Source organism: Tenebrio molitor, chromosome 1, assembly GCF_963966145.1.
Source record: "Tenebrio molitor chromosome 1, icTenMoli1.1, whole genome shotgun sequence".
Taxonomy (NCBI): Eukaryota; Metazoa; Arthropoda; class Insecta; order Coleoptera; family Tenebrionidae; genus Tenebrio; species Tenebrio molitor.
In genome coordinates this window covers 2,132,864-2,154,732 of record NC_091046.1, presented here as the reverse complement: position 1 = coordinate 2,154,732, position 21,869 = coordinate 2,132,864, and the positions used below count along the sequence as shown (strand labels likewise).

Sequence of the window (21,869 nt, the reverse complement as noted above, 5' to 3'; positions counted from 1 at the left end):
GTGGAGCGAAGTCGAGGGAGTACTCGGGGGACCTACCGGTTGCTGTAAGCGACGATCTCGTGCAGGAGGTATCCCATTTTTCCTCTCGGCCTTCGTCAAGACAACCTCACTAAATCCCCTGAACCTCAGCACTTCCACGAATAAACTGACACCGTTGGATGCGCCGCAAGGCTGCTGAGGTGGACACTAATAATAACGACGCTGAATAAATTGTAAATCACGACGTGACAACGTACAAGCCACGGTATTAGCAATCTGGAAAGTTCCCTCCGGAAGGAAAAACCGACGATTACCCCCGAGACCTACGCAATTTCTACAATAACTCCGTGAAGGACCGCGGAAGAGGAAGATCGAGACAAGAAAACATGCACCACGAGTTGAAAACTTAATCAAAAAATGATTTCTCTTTTTTCAAATCTTGCCAAAAGTCTGTCAACCTTTCGAAAAATATTTCCAAAATCGTGGAACCAAAATGATGACGAAACTTGATTTTAGATCCAAAATTCGGAACATTTTGGTTTTTCAGATCATTGTCCTAGAGTTCCGACTCATTTTAATTACATATTTGATAATTAAGGAACCTGGAAAAGGATGATTCTAAGAAAAAATGCACCATCAGTGGAAAGCGTGAGCGAAAATAGATTTTCGTTTTTGAAAAAATTTAAAAAATATTTCCGAAACCATCACATCCAGACAAAACTTGAGCTGACCGTTTCGCACAGTCCCGACATATTTCCCAAAATTTGAATCATTCATTTTGCTAAATCATTTCCACCTGATCCGTCCGACCTTCCCAAATTAAATAAAGACAAACCCGATAGTGCTGATCTAAACTTAATCCCTGCGGCATGTTTTAGACGTAAACTGTTGGAGTAGGTCCAGAATATTAGTGTGCTGTGACTCATATTTTGAACGTTTCGTGAAAATCAGGCCTTCTAAATCTGTCAACGTTAGAAATTAAAGGGACCAGGCCAGCTGTGTTGTTATTGTTAAGAAGCCAGGACCAAGCAGGTGCTCTCGAGGAACAAGATTTGTCACAGTCAACAGGAAAATCCCTCACGTGACCCCAAAACTCACAATTTTGCACTGAACTGCATTCCACCCGTCACTCTGTTACGTATTTCGGGCGTCAGGTGTCGCCTCGCTTCGCTGGCATCGCCAGTAGTGCCCGCGTGATTCGGCCGAATTTCGTCCGGGGAAAAAAAAAACGGAGGGCCCCTCCGCGTTGCGCAATCAGATTTTTTGCCGCCAGTAATTACGTCCAATGATCGTATCAATCAGCGGATAAAAAATACGCAGACGAACGCAATAACTGAAACAAAGCCCAATAATAATCGAGAAAAATTAATGGCCGCTGATTGAACTGGTCGTCTTTTGTTTAACCTTCAATAGAAACTACGCACGACTTGTATTAAATCGGATTTGAGTCGGTCCTGATTCGATAATTTCAATAAATAATCAGTCCTAACGAATTTATTGCAAACACTTGTTCAGCGCCGGTTTGTTGTATCGACAACAATCGATTTATTAACGGACGCCGTCGGCGGAGTGATTAATGAAAATTGCCGACATCCAGCGATTGTCATTAAGGGGCGCAACAAACGTGCAACAAGAAACAAAATACAAAGAAAAGAAAAAACAAGAAAAGAACATTTTTTAAAATTGTGTTGGAATTCGCTAGAACCGCAAAAAAAACCGAAAAAAAAAAACCGGAGGGCCATTAGAGTCAGCTTTCGTAATTGCAACACGACTTGCCTTGTTAAAGGCTCGTTCACGTCGATTTGTTCCTGTCGAGAAGTGTCGCAATCGCGCCACTTTCGCAACATTATTTTTGCCAATTGATAAACGATCGTGTCTTGTTCGATCTGGAATTTGGAAAAGAGCAAAACGAAAATCGATCACGGCGTACTTTCGCGACCGGAAAATGCAAAAAAATGCACGTACGACCTTCGAATTCGCGCCCCGACGAGCCGCCGCTGAGCCGTGGAATCGTGTAATTGGTTTATGGTTTTGGAAATCAGCGACCATTGAGAATTAGTCATCTGAGATGATTTTAAGGTATTTTGCTAGTTTAACGCACGTTAAGATGCTTCTGATATGTACAGGGTGGACCAAGAAAAAAAACAGGTTTCGCAGCTGAGATTGAAACAGAATGCTGATGACGATGTGTATCATTAAAAAAAAAAGATAATTAAAGGAAGCGTTTTGGAAGATTTGAAGTGTTAACTTTGATTTAGAGATTTTAAGAATCACCCGGTATGTTACTTTACTAGCCTTAAATTTCTCATATGTCATTTTTAAAGATAATGATTTACCAAATTCTAAAATTCTCTTATTTGTATGAAATTTTAAAACGACATTTACTTTAACGGCCGTCGTTAAGAGCAACGGCCTGTTTTCGGTACGCGAAATGCTCGTTTCTCGTACGGTTGCACAAAAAAAATATATTTCATGAAATTAATTAATCCAACCAACAACCAAAATGGATACTTGGATTTAAAAAAAAATCAAAGAAAATTGTGTGCAAACAATTTGAGAACCACCCTGTATGTATAAAATAAGGGAAAATAATTCCAACTGCAATTGAAAAATAACACCTCGGCTCGTTCCAAGCAAATTTATGGAATTATGCGTAATTAGCTCGATGTAATTAAAATATTGCAATATTGCACATTGCCAAGTGGACGGAATTAAATTAGAAATAAATTAGCAATAATTAGAAAACTATTCAATAATTCAAGTGTTGCTTTCTTTAAGCTGTCGACAACCAGTTCGCGAGATTTGTTGTCGTATTAATTATTTATATTATCAGCACTCGTTACGAAAACAAATAAATTCTCGCTTTAGCAATTACTTAAATAAGTAAATTTTCCTACAACAACTTGTGACATTTTATCATTTTGAAACGTATATTTTTGACGCAAAACTTACACAACATCATCATTGTTAATAGCTAGTTGCGGTAAAAATTTAAACGAAATGTCTGCCTAGAAATAGAATTTTAAACAATTACAAATTTACATATATGGTAAGTCACTCGGCAGAAACCTCGGCAACATCTTTCAGATCTGTCTTGAAGATTTTGCAATAATTACAGTAATAATTCGAGTAATTGTTGTAGAAAATCATACCGCAATTATGTCGTTAAGTCTACAAATTAATTAATTACGCGATTATCTCGATTTCCAGGCTATTCTCATTGTGAAGAATTTTTTAACAATTCAAAAATTAGCGCACTGTGTTAATTGTTAAACAAACTGGGCTAAATCAATACCATTTTGGAAAACGAATGTATTACGCACGTGACATCTCACTTGTTGGAATCCATTTGTTGTGAGTTAGGCAACCCACATTACGCGCGTGTTTAATTGTCTGCCTGCCACACCTCGCACCTCACGCCCGGCTATCTCGCAACGATCGTGTAATAATTATGATTTAGATTTTTTTCCACCGTGGAAGATCGACCCGAAGCGTGAAAAAAGAAAGTCCGGACCGGAGTGACGCAACGGAGGACGTCGCCGCTTCGAGTGACCATACATCATACTCACTTTGATTGAAAACCCTCGAACTCCTCTTGTTGTTCACTGATAGAAGCTTCGAGGTCAAGGTAAGATCCATAATCCCCATCTTTGTACAACTGAAGTGCCGCATCATCCAACTGTAACAAATACACGGCCATTATTTTTCAATAGCGGATTGGAAACATCTCTCACTGACATTTCCACCGGCTCCGAAATAAATAAGGCGCAACTGAGAAAAATGGCGCAGGGGCGTAGCACGAGACCTTCTCCAGGGAAAAATACATTTTAGGGGCTCATGAATTACGTGTTTTAATCGGACGAGCAATAACGGCCGAAAAAAAAATGTTGTTGCGACATCACTACATATAGGGTGTTAATCGAATCAATGATGTCAAGTCACGTGGTCGGCGACTGTCAATTTGAATTTCAATTGGGAAAAATGAGAGATGGGTCTCGATAGGATTTTGATGGCGAATTTTGGTGTCTGAGAAGAAAAAAAAAAGACGGTAGGTGTACACGTACACGTGACCTGGGTGATAATATCGCGATGGGTAATTATCAAAAGCGATGATTGCACCGGACACGCAATGCACAATTGTGCCGTGTTCGAGATTAATTCGCACGTCCTGTGGCGGGACGAAACTGTGGGAATCATTGTTGAGGAAGCCCCTGTCGGCGTGCCGCCACTGGGCGCCCCTTATTGTTTATCCGTCGATCTGGCCATCCGTCAGTGATGGACCGTAACGTAAAAATCCATAACCAGAGGCGTCCGCAGCCCAAATCCATTAATAACGGCCGCGATTAATCTATGAAATGGGAATTGAGGGTCGCCGCAATAAATTCCCATGTCCCGCGAGTTACCATGAGATATATTTCCTGCGGAGTGAGTTGCACGTTTTCCTTTTGCGGCCGGAGCGCTCTGCAATTTCTCCGATTGTTTTGATAGGGGGCCTCGGGTGGTCGCCTGACGGATCGGCGGCGCGGCCCCTCGGGGGCGGATTTTCTTTTTCCCGCGGTGGTCAAGTGATCGTGACAGTGACCCCGAGACCTCCGCAGGTCGTTTGTTATGGATCGGTGGGCAGACAACAATGCGACTGTGCTGTGTCTTCACGGTGACTTGAACAAAAACGCGGGGAGAAGATCGTGATAGTCCCATGGTGGCGCAGCCACCTCGGATGGTTATTACCTTAATTACAGAGACGTGGGAAAAATGATGCATTGATAAAGGGAGATGGGAACGGGCGCTGATGAAGGTGTACGTGCCGGGAACTGTCCAGCTTTGGGCCGTGTGCAACACGTGTGTGAAGGGTGGAGTGGTGACTTCGAGGATTAGACGTCTGCAAGACAGGGAGGACTCCACAGGTACAGGGTGAGGAAATTTCAGTTTTTATATATTACCTGTAGCCAGCGCACGGTCCTGATCTCAGTCCAACTGAAAATTTGTGGGATGCCGCACAAATTCGAATAAACTAAAAGAACACCCAGGATATCTTATGAATATATCAAATGCTATGGTCCAAATAGAATTTGAAGATTTTCAGAATAAAAAAAAGTGCAAAGAAGCCATCGATTTCATTATCGTCATCGGAAACCGAGTTATTGCGGAATCAGGCGATTCAAAATCAAAGAAATTCCTTTTAGAGAGGATTTCCCTTGCCATTCAACGCGGAAACGCTGCAAGCATTCGGGGGACTTTTCCAGATTCCACATTATTATCAAAAATGTTTGTATTGTCAAACAAAAATATTATTAATCATTAATTGAATTAATTTAAAAAAATCAAAAATGTAGCAATTGAAAATTAAAAAATTAAGTATATTTAACAAAACCAACGACCCGAAAAGACAAGGAAACCTGAATTCTGATCACCTGGTGTAGATTATGTGCAAATAATTGTAATTGAAAAATAATAACAGAGCACGTCCCAAAGAATTTTATAGAATTATCTGCAATTAATTTAATTACTGTACTTTAATTACGACTTAATGATGCAAATTGCACATGTCCTACAATTACCAGGCGGCTAGAAATTAAATTACGAAAACATTTAGAACATTTAGAACAGGGTTCAGGCCTGGATGCAATTGAAAATTCGTGGGAAGACACAACAAATTCGAACACTGCAATTAGAAAAAAATTTGAGAGAACCAACAAATACTGTAAGGTGAGTGGAAACGTGAGGAACTTGTGCAATAATTAAATTATTCGGTAATAAAAATGCCAATATGAAGACAACGTAAAAATCCCAAAAAAAATAGATTTAACGTGTTGTGTTTTTCTATTGTTACTGTCTTGTATTTTTTCGGATCTAGTTAATTTTTCTGCTTTTTCATGTACGAGTAGATATGTATTGGCATCTAACAAAAAAATAGTTATTTGTGTATCAAGGCCAAAAAGTGCATCTTTTTTGCCCGAGTTTGAGTTTTCTGGCCGAGGCGCAGCCGAGGCTTGAAACAGGCGAGGACAAAAGACACTTTTTGGCGAAAGACATCATTGGAAAAATTTCAAATTTATTTTGTATCTACGTTTTTCAAACGGATAAATTTATTAATACTTGCCAACAAAACTAGAAATTTACTTTGCAATACAATTACATTCTTATTCACATAATTTATGATGACAGGGCAATTATCGGTTTTGTTGCTAACTTACTAAACAGACCAACAGATGGCGCCATGGTCAGCGTCCGAAAAAGAGTTACTTTTCGTCCGCTTGTGAGTACATAAAATTACCGTTTTCATTAAGGGTGCCTAAAAAGGTGTTTTTCGTAAGTGAATATTTTATCACAAGTGAAGAGTTCAAAAATAAAATATGTAATTAGATTGCTTAATACAATTTCTCTCATATAACGACAGAAATGCATTGCTCTTATGAACGGAGCGAGTGAAAGAAAATCCTTTCAAATATGGGTAGGTATGCAGATGAAAATCCTTTGCACGCTTAATTTGACGGCAAATGGTTTGAGAAGATGAAATAAACCGGAAAATTTACTTATTTATCTACACAATGGAACTTACAGCCCCTGGTAGCAGGTATACAGCATTGTCCATCCTTCATGGAAGAGCACTCATTCGTGATTACACTGCATTTTTTTAATTTACTAATTCTTCGTGTAAACAACAAGACACGAATCACAAACTGTTAACTCTTATACAATTGTCATTTACAAATAAACTTCTGGTATTTCTTATCAGTTTATGACTCACTTATCTCAGATAAACAAGGCCCCCAGTATATAGTATTTTTTTGCAAAAAACTTAGTAACCCCCTGTTCGGTTGTGAGAAGTATAATTTTTTTAAAGTAAACAATTAACAGATTTACGGAGTCCCCTGGAACTGTCCTTGACTGAAACATTTCAAGATCCAATTCTAAACAGGTAGGTTCAAAGAAATCCTTTCTGTGCAGAAGTTCTACGCCGAAGGGATTTAACTTCTTTATTTTGTCATAAATCACGTGGCAGCTTGACGTTGCCAATATTAAGCACAAACTTTCTAAAAGTTTTTTTTTTATATATCGTCCCACATAGTACATAATTTGTTGCTATAATTCCTTTTCTCATTTTGTGCAACAAATGACATCATCGCTAAAAAACCTAAATTATTATTCTTCATTAAATAACGTATTTCTCTTTTTAACGCATCTACAGTCGTCTTATTTGGCTGCGATAGCTGCGTCCCCCTTCGTCGTTCGCTTGAAGCACCATCGCCCCATATTACTCGAATCCACCCTGTATACGCAAAAGCGTATTAACTCGGTGGAATGTTTTAATGCGAACTAATTGGATTGATTTTACACGTGTCACTTTAATAAATGTGCAATTCGCAAAGTCGCTGCCTAATCCCGTTTCAGATTGGACAGACTCGTGGCTTCTTATACCGGGTGATCCCCCGAACCCGTCGCGTTTTCCTTCGTCCTCAGGTGTCACCGCATAGCAACACTGCCAGACGATCACATCATTAATTCCATTAAAATATTTCCGGTCGATCCGCCCCTTAGATAAACACCGGAATGTCGTCCTTGATACGTCAATATCTGCACCTATCACTCGTATCCTTAATCCAGGCGGAATCCTGTTTGTTTCCTCGAAACGAGACGACCACGTCCACGACTTGCAGTTGCCTCTTCTGGACGACGACCTCCTCCACCAGGGAGGAGGAATACCCCAAAGGGGGGCTTTCGACGAAAATAAACGTTAACCCCCGCGCACTTTTTTCCTTCGTGCGTTAATCGGATTATGTACAACGGTTGCGGAATTTCGTCTCGAACCGCCATTAGTAAATCACGGAAGATTCGACACTCCCACGGGTGCCACCACCGAGTGAAGAAAAAACCAAAACAACGATTGGCATTCCTGCTAACGCTTTGTTGTGTTGGCTGTGTGCGTTTCCAAGTACCGACGACACACTTCCAAGAATTTATTCCCGTGTGCATCTTCGAGTGGCGCATTATGCATATTGCATAAACTGCATTTTTCCATCTTGCCGCAAATGAATAGGTCCGACCTACGTGATTTACGTCGAAACGAAAGTGTGCAAACACTTGCCTACGCTGGCTCGTCGGGCCGGATTCCAGATCGTTGCGTGGCGAAGTGCACCAGGAAAACGGTCGTTGCGGTGTGGTCGTTTTTCGATCTGGCCGAAAATAAAAGGAAAAGTGGGTGGGTGGGTGGCTGCAGGTATATGAGATCATTTCCATCGAGAAACGCCATTGTTTCGGCTGGATAGCCTCGTTTGCGCGGAAATATACGGCGATGATCGCACCGAATGACGCCCGTGCACACGCGATATTAATTGCCGTCACATAAATGGACCGAACGAACGACGGCCGTAATCGCGATGATTGATCGCCTGAAAACGGAGCTTTACTCCTTTTTGTCGTTTTTCGGCAGCTTCCCCTCGAGGCGCCATCTTGAATCGCATCCTCCCCCTGCCAAACTGCTGCTTTCTTTCTTTCAATTTACCTTCCCCGTTATTTCTTCTTCTGTCATTTGTAACTGCCACTTTCCCTCTTGTAGCTATTTTTCAGCTGTTTGCTACTTTGTTTTCCCCGAACCTCCCATTTCCAATCGCAACTTTAACCTTCTCTCATTTTTCGACTGTGTGGCAAAGCAGGTTTCCCTTGATCTGCCATTTTCGAATTTCACCCTCCTGTCTAGGAGCGTCACTTTCTCTCTAAGCTTTCCTCCCCTCAAGCCGCCATCTTCAATCGTATCCTTCGCGGTCGAAAGTGCTCCCTTCAAACCCCACCCTGTATCTGTGCTTCTCCTATTATCGCCCTTTTGCAATTCAATTTTCTCATCTAGAACTATAACTTCTCCTCTTGGGACAATTTTTTAACTGTTTGGTGCTGTTGCTTCTCCTCTAGCCAACATTTTTCAACTAAGCTTCCCCGTCTAGAACTCTTACTTCTTCCGCCATTTAGTTAATCAACTTAGGCTCTTCCCCTCTCGTAACCATTTTCAAATTGTCTGGAACTGCAGCCTCCCCTTAAGCCACCATCCTGAATCGTATCCTTCCCCTCCGCAAATGTTGCTTCTCCTCTTGCTGCCATTTTTAGATAGTTTGGAACTGCAGCTCCCCCCCTGCAAGCTCTAACCTAAAACTGTGCTTCTCCTATGGTCGCCGTTTTGCAATCTATTTCCCATCTAGAACAAATATTTCCCTTGGCGCCATTTTAGAACTGTTTGCCATTGCAGCTTTCCCTCTAGCCGCCATTTTCGAATATGTTCCTCTCATCTATGATCACTACCTCCCCTCTTGCGGCCATTGTTAAACTGTCTGGGACTGCCGCTTCCCCTCAAGCCCCATCCTGAAACTGTGCTTCTCCTACTGTCGCCATTATACAATTCCGCTTAACCTTCTAGAACTATCACTTCCCCTCTTGCACCCATATTCAAACTTGTTGGCTTCCCCTTGAGTCGCCATTCTCGCATACACCCTCCCCACCTGAGACTCTTACTTCCCCTGTTGCCGCCATCGTCGTCGAATACTCCGTACACTGACCAACAATTAATCCGGCTTCCATAAATAATCCAGGAAGGAATGCAACTGGCTAACAGTACAAATTTGAGATTAATTCTTCATACTTTACGACGTGCAATAATTTACGGTGGCGTCTCATAAATTCCACTAATTAAGAACGTTGTGGGTTTTTTTCACGTTGCAACCGTTAACGGATCTCATTGTCACCGAATCCTCGTGAATTAACGAAGACCCGAGGCTGTTTGTCGCTTTACGCGGACAATCGCGGACGACGACGAAGACTTCCTTGGTAATTGCGACGTTTCGAAAGCGACCACAATAAGGTAACGAGTCTGGCGAAATTTTGCATAAATCTCGTGGTATGTCCACGAAGAGTCGACTGGACACAATCAAGCGCCCAACACATTTCAACGGACCTCGTCTTATTCATCAAAACATCCTGCGAGATACGATAAAATAATGAAGGCGGAGAGCTCACTCACTCACTCACTCGGAATAACTTTCCTGCAATCTCTTTTGTTTGTTTATCCGAGTCAAAACATTGCCTCCGGAGTGGTGTAACGTTGCGCAGGTACGAACGAACCTGCGTGGACGAAACGGAAACCCTCGCAGAAAATTCAAAGCTTTCTAAAAAAGGACCGGATTAATTACCGTTGCGATTCGTATGATAATGGCAGAAATGGCATTAACGCGACGCGAACAATGCTATAACCCACGGTCATACGGAATTACCGTGCTGAACCATTTCAAGGAAACTGGGGCAAGCTTTTTTCCTCGATCGAGATTAATCGTTCTCTTTGTGGCATCGAGGCGAGTGGGAGGTGGCGCAACACTTCTCTCCCTCTCGACGCCATTATTCCTTTGCGCGCTTCCCCTCTCGCGGCCATCCCAAATGTCACACTGCACTAATTGTATTCAAATTCAAATCCTTTGTGGTACAGTCGATTCCGCCGATCGATTTCCTGGATCGGTATCGTGACATGGAATTGTGGGTGGAGATGCTGTTCCCACTCTCGCGGCGACTCTCCCGACAAGGTCAAGGCTCAACATTTTTTCTCCCTTCGTGACACCAACTCGCGCGGTCGGGCCCGGCTGGCCTGATTCCGGCCCAAAAACCGTGTTATCTCCTTGACGATCTATTATTCGCTTTAATTGAAAAGTTACGAGGCATTTTTTTTTTGTTTGTTATGTGTACGGTGGCGTCTCCGCTTGTGTTACGTCTATTATGCGGCGACCCTAATGAGGTTTCTTTGGACGTTTGTTCTCGGTGAAAGTACAAGTTATCGGAGTTTTATTCGAAATTCCTTGAGAGCACATAATAGCCAATCAGGGACCGGTAACAACAGCACAATGCTAATCTCATTTTAACGAGATCGGACCACTAGAAAAATATGTCGGCGAGAACATCGAATCGCACGAAATTTACATTAATATCTCGAAAAATTTCCAAATCACTTGATAATTATGAAATTACGGAGATAATGACTAAATTAACATTAATATTTTCGTATCTATTCAAATGAACTTTGTTGCTTATCTCCGAGAGCCGATCCGGCCACCTCGAATTCCGCCAGTGCCAACGTTTCAATCACGACAGACTAATTAGTAACAAAATTTCAATAAATTCAACGATTACAAGTCGCAAAACCACTACGTTGTCCGCCCACTTCGCGCAAAACCACGAAAACAAATTAATTGTCGTCGTAAATACTAATTTAATTACGTGTACTTCAAATGCGGAACTGCGCATGCGAGTTTTACGATCGGCAATTCCTGAATTACTAATTACGCCGGCGACGAATTAGTACCAATTAGTCCGAATTCCGAGCAATTAGGAGTAATTAGTAAAATTAGCGAGCACAAGAGGTCTGCAATTTTTTTTTCGCATTTGGTGTGAGGCTGAAAAGGAGTTCAGGAGTGATTTTGCAAGTTTCGCACATCCTTTCGTCGGTCGTGTTTTCAACACGTCTATTTCAGTTTTTCGGGAATTAATTTGTTGGACGTGAACCCAACAACAAGTAAATCACCTATCGAGACTCACCTACGTTTGGAAGCCGGCCAAAATTAAATATAGAGGTTGTGATAAAAAAAAAAGGAAATTTCACAGACTCTCGATCGGCTCAGCGGATTTTTCTCCGGTTCCGCTAAAAATACCGTCGAATTTGTTTTTTCGTGCGACGTCCCACCGGTTCTTTGTCGTGTCGATGGTGGGTTTCGAAAATCCGTGGCGAATGAAATTTTTACGACGTCGTGTGGGCCCACCATTAATTTTCCTCGTGGCACCGTCGAACCGCCCCGAGATTAATTAAAAACAATTAAGGACGCTATTGAATAATTATTTCCAATCAATTGTAGGCGTCCGGGCGTGATTAATCGACGTCTTTCTCCTTGTAAATAAACGCGCAGTGTGCGACTGCGAGTTATGAAGGACCGTTGCGAAATTCCAGTCCTTGCTGCCCGTCGCTTTCCGACCATTAATTGTGTCAAATCGTTGGAAACGTTTCCATCAAAACGATTTTTTCCCCGTCGATCGTAAATCCTCCGCTGCGGGACCGCCTCGAACCACAATTAGCGTTAAACGGAGAGCTTATTTATCGCGGGAGCCTCGCTCCGGCCAGACCTGGGTCCCATCGAAACCGCGCGGTCCGCGAAAAACCTAACGGTTCCGCGTTCCTTTCTGGCTGGCGCATCTGCTGCCGGCTTAATGAGCCGGACGGACCCATATGGTCGTACAACCGCGGTCTAATTGGGACCTTAGCGTGCCGCACCCAGACGATTCTTCTTGCTCCTCCTCTCTGGCGCTCTTCTTCGTCTTGGTCAGATGGAACGCGCCGCGCTCGCTCATTACTGATCGTTCCGGAGCCCATGTGACATTTAAAACAGGTGATATGTGAGTCTTTTGCCCTACTTTTTTACCGTAATCGATACGCCAGTCACGGCAATTTGCATTCGAATAAGGAAACGAGACCGGAGAACAATCGATACACTCGATTATGCAACGGTGCACCATTCCGGACCGGCTGGGCAGCGCCTCCACTCACCCCCGGGGGAGGTGTTTTCTCTGGCGGGGCCAAAACTGCAACCGGAAAAATCTTCCCGGCCGCCGCGCCGACCAGATTTAACACCCATTAACCTCCATATCCGGCGAGCGTGACGGTCTCGACTTGCGTGAAATGTGCGTTAGATACCACAGTGGCGCGGCTCAAAATTGTTAACATTCAACTAGGCTGTCTTGTCTTCTAGTATTTCGGAAAAAACGAAAACTATCAGACCTACATCGGGGCAAGTCGGCTCAAAGGAAGCGTCTTTCGGAGATGCATCCGATTGTGTCAAAACCACAGATGTAGGTGTCTTATTGATACAGTATTGATTAGTTCTTTTTGGATGTGCAATAGAGAACTCTGGCTGCACTTCCGGATTGTGTGGTATTTTCTTTCGGTGGTGCGTGACGGGTTACGCCACTGGAAGGATGGGTTCTCTGCGTCGGACTTGATCCTCTGACAGGTCTTCTGCGGAAGATTTCCCCGATGCTTTCCATCGGGCAATATTAGAAGGTATAAATGGGCGTAATTAAATAATTACACCGTCTAATGGACTGTCGATGGCGTTCGTGCATAATTTACTTGGCGAACGTTAAATCGACGCTAATTAGTTGGAAGAAGGCCGGCGGCGGCAAAAAGTGCCTCCCCTCCTCGCGCCATCGCGTTTCTTCCCCCCACCCTCGCTCGAATTTACACGAATCACGAATTTACGCAACGGACAGGTGACACAATCCCGGATGAGTACGGAAATAGCGGTAGGTCGACGGCCTTCCTCCTGGAGGGGAGGACGTCCGAAGAGCCACTTGTGCGTGGTGGATTTTGGCACGGCACGGGTGGGTCTGGCTTTTTCGTAGGAATCGTGGAACGGAGAGTCTATTTTTGTGTGCGGCACAATGCGACAGGAAGTCGTAAATAGATAATAAAATCGGAATTCGGGCCCGGATGGTGATGATTGTTCGCCGGCAGGGAGCGTATCGGCGCGAATTGATCGATTGGAAGAGGCGGTCGCGAATCGGGATTAGCGGCCCCGGAGGTCGGCTCCGGGTGACGACTTGGTGACGAGGGCTTTGTGTGCAGTTCGTTACGCGGCGATCCCACCTGAACCGTTGTTTTGACACGAGCTGTACTCGATCTGTTCTCGCTGATTCTCAATGTTTGTTCTTTATGCGTGTCACATTGTCTTGCCGATAGGTACGCCGATAAGAGATAACAAAAACAAAGATCTCTGCTTCCGGTTCCAGCGCATTTTGTTTATGATGTAAACCGGGACATTCTTCTTTAACTACTTTGAATATTTCACACCGGCGATAAAGTTCATTAAGCTAAAATCTGTCCTCGCGGAGATTTCGCTACATTAATTCAATCGAGAAAAGAAAACGAAAAGAGACAGTTGTTAATAACGTACACGTTCAAAATTTGTCCAAAATGTGTCATGTCATTTTTTTAATATGTGTAGATACAGGTTATTTATGATAATATAAATGATTGTCTGGTCCAGCTTGCTACGAAAACTTGTCAAGTTTTGAATGTGCCGCTTTATATGTATGTAGAACAAATTCGACACTGAATGTCACATTTTAAGGTTAGGTTGTTGGCTTTTAACCAAAGACAAGTTTCAATGTTTGCTTCCGCCAACATTAATATTCCCTTTTTTTTTTCTGGGGAGGCAGTTCTGCGACACCCTGTATATAAAATTTTAATATGAAAGAAAACTACTAAAAGATGTAACAAAAAAAGCAGATGCTTTTTTCTTAATTGACGGATAAAAAAATTGGTGTAAAACGTGTCAAAACTTACTACGACGCTCACGTGACCGTCCTTCCGTGTCGATTTTTGTGGCCCCTTGAGCAGTACCTGCTGCTTTGTTAATTTCTATATTAGTTCAAGTTCCGTTCTCAAGAGTCGGCCATTCGAGTGTTTATTCAGTAGCAACAATATTGTAGGTTACCTTTGACGGGCCCAACACGCGACGTTTTCCGTTCAATTAAATGCTCGAAGCGGACGTGTTTGTTTTAGTTTGACGTAATTCGATGTCGAATTCAGCGTGTTATAGACCCATAATTAACATGTTGGCGTTTAACGGTTAAAGTGAGCGATTACTGTAATTCCTTTTTTACCAGAAATGTGTAATTTTTTTAATCGGTAAATTCCTGAACGCGCACGCACGCTTTCCGGGCGTCTGTCGCGCGCGGTCCGGTGAGCGGCCGCCCTTAGCGCCGCGATAAGCATTTGCAGAAGTGCATGTTTGCGATAGGAATTTGCACCAAGGCCCCTCGATTGTCTGCAAGTCTGCGCGGAGAGCGGAAAAATTCCCCGAACGAAATCAGGTGCCGGAGGAAACACCACAGGTACTCCGACTATTCAGTTACCACCTCTTGGTGGGTGGTAAAGCGATAAAGTGGGGCCTCTTGAGTGGGGAATTCGAGCGTCGCAGGGGATGAGATGGCACCCGTGATGTTTCAATATTGCCAACGCAAATGAACAATGGCACATTATTAATTATAAGCAAGCGTGGGAGTCGGCCGATCTTGTACCGGGAGAACGAGCAGCTTCGACGAGCACAATGACTCCTCTTCGTTCGTGTTTCCCTTCGAATAACACCCAACGGCAGTTCCGATGACCTCGCCATTATTTATAGAAAGAGCTCTTTTAACAGCGGAAAAAATCGGTTTGCGGACGCGGGCGGGCCGAAATCGGGGCCCACATCAAAAAGGCGGAAAAGGAAAAAAAAACAAGAGCGCCGAGAACAACCGCACAATGAGCAAACTCTGCTTGCATCGATCTAAGAATAAAACTACCAAATATTATTAGGCAAGCGGAAATTTTACATTTCCTTGATTCCACACATGTTCGATGACACTCAAATCTGGACGTGGTGGAGGCCACACAAGAGCTCTCGTGTATTTCGGACACCCTTTAAATATTTAACCACAAAACTTGCACACCACAGGTTATAAAACTCTGAAGTGGTCTCCTTTGGTACCCTTTCAAAATAAAGGTCTTCTTGAGGCCACACAACCTCTCAAACCTTATTAGAGATGTTTGGGTATGGCCGATCGGTTCAATAAAACACCTGTTGCTTGCTCAAGATGTTGTGTGAATTGTGGACAACTTGTTTTCCATTTGGATGAGTTTTCGTCTTATTGCTGTCAGTTGTGTTTGCTTTTTCATTGTTTCTGAACAAATTATCCACTTTGAAATCTCCTTTACAATAATATTTCTATTGGGACTATCTATTGTATTGTATTCTTGTAATAAGAATAATCTCATAATTAACGCACAGTGAGTTTGATCAATATGAGTAAATCTGGACTTCTTGCTGGCAATTCCGTAGATAAAATATTCATGTCTACTGGTAAGTTCATACTAAATTTGACCTAAAGCTTTGGGTAAACACCCAGTTGTCGACCTCAACTTCGCCTCGGTCTTCAATCTCTGGGCTTAGCACAAAAAGACTCACTTCTACTCTTAACGATATAACCTACGATTTTTAAATTTTTCATTAGTCTATTCTCCAAAACCAACAAAGCCAATTCTAAGATCTCTTTCTGAGTTTTTCCACATGTTTTTTACATTACTCTTCAGTTTACTTTTCTCTTCCACACGCAGAACCATTTCAACATGTCTCAAATTCCGTCTTTCGCCGGAAATGACACCTCACTTTGTCTCTCCAACTTTCTCCCCTAATCCGCCCCTGTCCTGCACCTGACCCTTCGAATTCTCCACCAACAGACGCCTCGAACAAAGCCCATTGTTAGGGCAGGTCATTCATGAACAGCTGGCATCGTAATGGCCCTTAGGGCCAGATATCCACTTGCGGTGCGTCCATAAATTGGTCGGGGTCGACCGAATTTATTAGGCGGGGTGTGTCTCCCCACGCCGGGAGTTAAATTCTAATTCGTGATTCGATCCCGGTCCAATTTTGAAATGGAATTGGTGTGTAACAAAAATTCGTTCGAGGGCTTGTTTCATTGTTTATTGTTTCATATTTCCATTGTCGTAAATAAATTATCGTGATGGACAAACGAAGGTCGCCACTTGAAAAATTACGCTAATTGGCCCAATAAATTAGGTCGTAATTACCTGACTGCCGCAAGGATCCGGTTAAGACGCGTTCACACTCTCTTATCACAATGCGTCCGGAATGTTGCACTTTCTGCATTCTCTCCCAGAAATTCCACCGCCTGACTCATGCACTCGATTATGTTTCAATCGGTCCCGTCGTGAGAACGCCCCTTTAGTCATACGCACAACGAATAAATTGTCTTGCAACAAACGCCGAATACAAAAACTCGAACCGGTCGCGGAATTAAATTTAAATTAAACACCTTGTACATTTGGCGGCGTTATCGCACCCGACTTGATGGATCGCCGGTCATTTTCCTAGGTAGAGCTCGTATTGTGCAGCAAATAAAAGCGTTTTCATTTATTTGTTTAGTTGCCAGATGTTACTGTTGCCGTCATTTTTCCGATTATAAATTACGCTACAATTGGTTTAGCTACCATTACGTTTATGGAAAATCAAATTAAGTCGTAAGTTCAGTTAGGTTTATATTGTAGTAACAGAACGAACAAAAAGCGATGAATGCCTTGCAGACGCAACATAAATAATATGTACACATATGTTTAATTTGTAATTATTTAAATAATGAATCAGATAAATTTTCTTAATCTTCGCAGATGAAAGTACACTTCTTTGCATCACAGTAGAAGCATACCTGAAGACTACATGAATATGTCGTTCAAGGCGACAGAAATAGGTCAAAAGTTTAATTAAATATGAAATTGTTGGTTAGATAAAATGTATAAAAAGTGTTGAATAGCTGGTAACCTTTATTACGTGTTTTCAGGTCTTATGCATAATACAATAAACATAGTTATTTCTTAATTATTTATTTAATAATATCTTTAGATTAATATGTTGGCAAAGGTGAAATTACATAATGGTCTAAGCAGATAAGGTATAATCAGAGAAGGAAAAAAATTAAATTAACTATTATGCTACTTCTGAACTTATTACGAAAAGAATGTTGTTTTGTATTTTTTTCAACTGATAAATATTTATTAGCAAAAAGAATTGTCTAAAAAATTAACGTATAGCGGTGGACATAAATGTAGTAACAAAGATTCTTCTGAAGTTTGTCTTTCCTATAGTTGGCGCGGCGAACCACTGGAGATGTTCACGTGACAGTTCGTAGCGACGTCACGAAAAGCTTGATTTACACTGCCTCGCGCCAAATTTTGGTTTTGTATGGGAAATTTAAATCTTACTATGTACTTTAAGAATATGATTAAAATTTAATCGCTAAATAAAACACAGAAGCATAGAAAACAAGACAGCAAAGCGCTTTGCAAAGAGATCATGGAAGCCAAAAATTTTTGGGTGCCCAATAGGAAACCATCCCCCGAAAATTATGCCAGTTTATTACTCCAGTGAGTCGCCGCGCCGACTATAGTACATAAAATCGAAGAACCTACATTAGAAACTGACTCAGTAATCTATATTTACATAAGACTTAGTTTCGGTTCGTTTGATGGAGTTTTAGGAAGAGGATAAAATGTAGCAAAAACATTATAAAGTGTGTTCAAACAGAATTGAAAAATTTATGACAAGAGCAGCACAATATTTCGGTGTAGATTTTGTGTAAAATTTTACATCCTTGGTTTAGCTTTTAATTAAAACTAAAACATATTAACATTTCCCACATGTTTTCCATAGAGTATAAATCAGGGAACTGTGAAGGCCATCGCGTAACATCTACTTCTCTTCTCTGAACCAAATTCAATGAGTTGAATATGCAGACATTAAGATAGGTGCTTACTAGTCCGTATCGTACGCATCAGTCAGATTCGCAAAAATATTCTTTGGGTTTTTTGAACTGTTCACTGTGGCACATGGAAGAAAGAGAGTTGTTGGCCATGCAATCTATAGTATATAGATAACGTTGAATGGTAACGATGACATAACGAATGATTTCGGCGTAATTTCTATTTGTTTAAACAAGAAACGATACCAAAAGTAAACTTACAAAAATTGTTTAATGATCGTATCGACAAAGTGTTCCTAGTAAAAAGGGGAAAAAATCAATGACATCTGTGATAATCTTATTTGATAAGTGAAATCTATTGACGAATTCATAATACATACTTAAGAAAAATGCTGTAACAATAATTCAATACAGCAACACGTGAAAACATTCATTAAGCCGGGCTCCCACACGCAAAGATTACTGGTGCCAGTTTAACAACGCCAATATTAGTGGCACCAGTTTCATTCAGTTTTCAAGTGGCACAAGATTTGACACGGAGTCAACTGCCCCAGCTTGTGCAAACATTGATGTCGTAGGCACAAATTTTGTCTTTGGGTTCCAGAAAATTTTAAATGAGTCAAAGCCGCAAAATTTCGATCTGTAAATTAATTGTGATAAACTCTTCTTGTGAAGATTTTCTTCGTGAAAACCTACTAATCGAATTAATTTTGCCACGCCTTTCTGGAAGAACGGACATTGGTGCCGAAAACTATAATTAGTGGTGCCAGTTGAACTGATATGATAGTGGCGCCAATTATATTCACACGTGGAAACTCGCCTTTAGATACTGAAGTGTTATTTGTCGGTCTAGTAAACGCCCACCTTAATAAAACAATCTAACGAAACAGAGCAATCTAAGGTATCCAAAGCTTGTCGAATGTTGTACATCTGCGTTAGAACGCTACTCGACTCGTGTGACGTTAACTGTAAAGATTAAGTTTTTAATAAACTTCAAATAAAAGAGGACTTTTATTTGTCTTTCAAAAAAGAACCGTAACCGCAGTTTGCATACTAGATAATTTTACATTTCTGCACGTTCACACGTTTCATTTTTCTAACAACTGACAGTCAACAGTTACGTTTTTTAACAGGCACATTTTTTTACCGAAAATTGAGTGACATCCTAATCTCAATTTAGGATGCAGAATACATAGTTAAACGTTAGACTAAAAATTTTGTGTCAAACTCGGACTACATATTTTCAAAAAGTGATTTTTTTGGAAAACGCCACCTACATTTCTGCGCCTTGTACAAATAAAAATGCGATCTTTGACGTATCTTCACCTCACAAGACCCAGCTCGGGTCCGAGCTCTCATTTTTATCTCCCGATTTTTAATGCACCGTTGTCACATCGTCCGATTATCAGAGAATTATTGCATTTGACTCGGGACTGGCTCAATTTGAATCAATTAAAAACCGATCATGTCCTCGAATATCTCGATGGAACATCTACATAAAGCCCGACTCGCATCACCATCACTTAAGCCCGTGAACCTGGTGCAGTTACGAAATCCCCGCCGTCATTCCGCGGTACCAACCGCAAGACGATAAATCATCGACGCGGTGCCAAATGGTGTAGAGAAAAAAACCGCACACACACACACACAATCGCCATCTTAAATCTGCATTTTACAACTTTAATACAATTTGATAAACATCACCGAAAAGAAATATGTACGACTGCGTAGTTACGGTTGGCAATAAACGTCGAGTTCACTCGACCATGGCGTGAATTATTTCAGGCAAATAATAAAGCCATTTACGAACACAATCGCTCCACCAAATCGATTTCGAGTGGGTACACCGAGCGGAAAAATTTTAATCGACTTTCCGCCAGATCGGAAAACGTCACCTAAGGGGAGAGACGGAGAGAAACTCGGTCCGCGGAAAAAACGAAAATCGTGGAAGAAAGTGTACAGTTCGTCGCATGATAGGGCTCGCTCCGACTTTCAGGAAGCCGGCACTGCAAAATTAACTCCGGATTTTTCCCTCGCGGTAATTGGCAAAGTGACTCGTCGTTTCTGCGGTGAAAAATCACCACGAATTGATACGGTATCAGAGCGGCAGTTTCCAGTAAGCGCAGTGTACCTTTCAAAAGTCAAGTTTATCTAGTTTTTGCGCTGTCCACACTCGAGCCACATCAACCTGAGCGAGGGAAAAAAAATTCCCGACGTAATTACGAAGTAATTAAATTATGCAAGCTTTAGAAAGGTGCGCTCGACGGAACGACGAAAAGTCGTGACGTCCACTGGACGTCGCGTTTTTCGACTGGAATTTTCGCCGTCGTGGGAACCGGTCGGCCGGAAGGGCTCTTTCCTCCTCGGTCCGGACCGGTTGCGGTTCTGGAATGGCATGCAAATTACTTCCAGCAGAACTAGTTGGACGCCGATAAATCAGGAAATTCGGATGGCTCTCCTTGGACCGATTTTGGCGCAGTCGGGTCGACCGGGTTTGAGGTTAGCTCGCCGGCGGCGTGGGCCGCATCGGCAAGATGGCCCCTCTGACGAAAAGCAGATGGCGGCCAGCGCTACTGTCAAAGCACGCTCGATTGCAAATTGAAAACGTTGCATCTGCGGTCTCTAAAAGAACTGTCAACTGCAAAAAATCTCGAAACTATCTTTGACACACTTGAGCCTCGACAGATAAGCTTCTTCACTCAAAAAAAAAAAAAATGTTATGTTGCGGCCCACATACTCTTAATTTATCGTTATATTCCATTAGAAATAAGACATATATTTCTTAGTATTACATATTATTATTGGGAATAATAAATTTAATGTGAAACATCAAAACAGCTGAATTTTCCCAATAAAAAATAATCTTGAAGGGCAACTGTTACAGATAACTTGTAAATTAAACTTTTATAATGTTTAACCCATCTGGATACTCTCTGATTTATGCGCACACAATTTATAATCGTTATGGTTTCGTATAATTTTTTTTTCCTTTGGAAACCAAAATTTCGTCGATTTTTGGTTTATTGTGTCGGCAGCCCTGGCCTGTACTCACCCTGTGGGGCGACTTGAGGAGCCTGTGGACGGCCGCCAGCTGGTTGATGAGGGGCAAGGTGACGCTGAAGGTGTGCTGGGGCGGCCTGGCGGGGTCCGGGAAGTTGGTGGTGTACGAGAAGGGGTCGATGTCGTTCAGATACTGTACGCGACATGTCAGCGACATTATGGGCACTTCACACTAAGTACATCACAGTGCGTCTAACCTCAAGCGTAGTCGGTTGCGGATGACGGAACGCGGCACACTGCGACAGAAGAATCAGAAGAACGCTCCGAGCCAATGGCGGCGCCGGTGTCGGGGCGTTCTGGGACGTGCGACGCTGGAATGCCGGATATCGAGGATTTGCCGACCGTTTTTCATGAAAAGCCATTAATGTTCTTATCGTCACTTGACACTCGGGCGATAAATTATTATTTAAATCCCAAACCGTAAAACGCCCACGGTTCAGATAATGTGAAAAATAATAAGTGTGCGATTATTTTTTTTTTCATTTAGAAACTGCGAC

The 21,869-nt window shown here is 42.1% G+C and overlaps 1 protein-coding gene across 8 annotated transcripts in view; it reads right to left on the bottom strand.

Annotated features, from left to right (window-relative positions):
- The window catches only part of Fhos (Formin homology 2 domain containing), a 59,434-nt gene that overhangs the window by 19,153 nt on the left and 18,412 nt on the right, over positions 1–21,869 (bottom strand). For 4 of the 8 annotated variants that reach the window (XM_069061120.1, XM_069061110.1, XM_069061139.1 and 1 more), the window contains one exon: positions 3,549–3,658. In XM_069061120.1, the coding sequence (XP_068917221.1) occupies positions 3,549–3,658 (110 nt within the window). Of the gene's footprint in view, positions 1–36; positions 195–3,548; positions 3,659–21,364; positions 21,609–21,869 lie in introns of those variants that run through there. The other 4 variants (XM_069061186.1, XM_069061169.1, XM_069061176.1 and 1 more) reach the window with 3 other exon arrangements.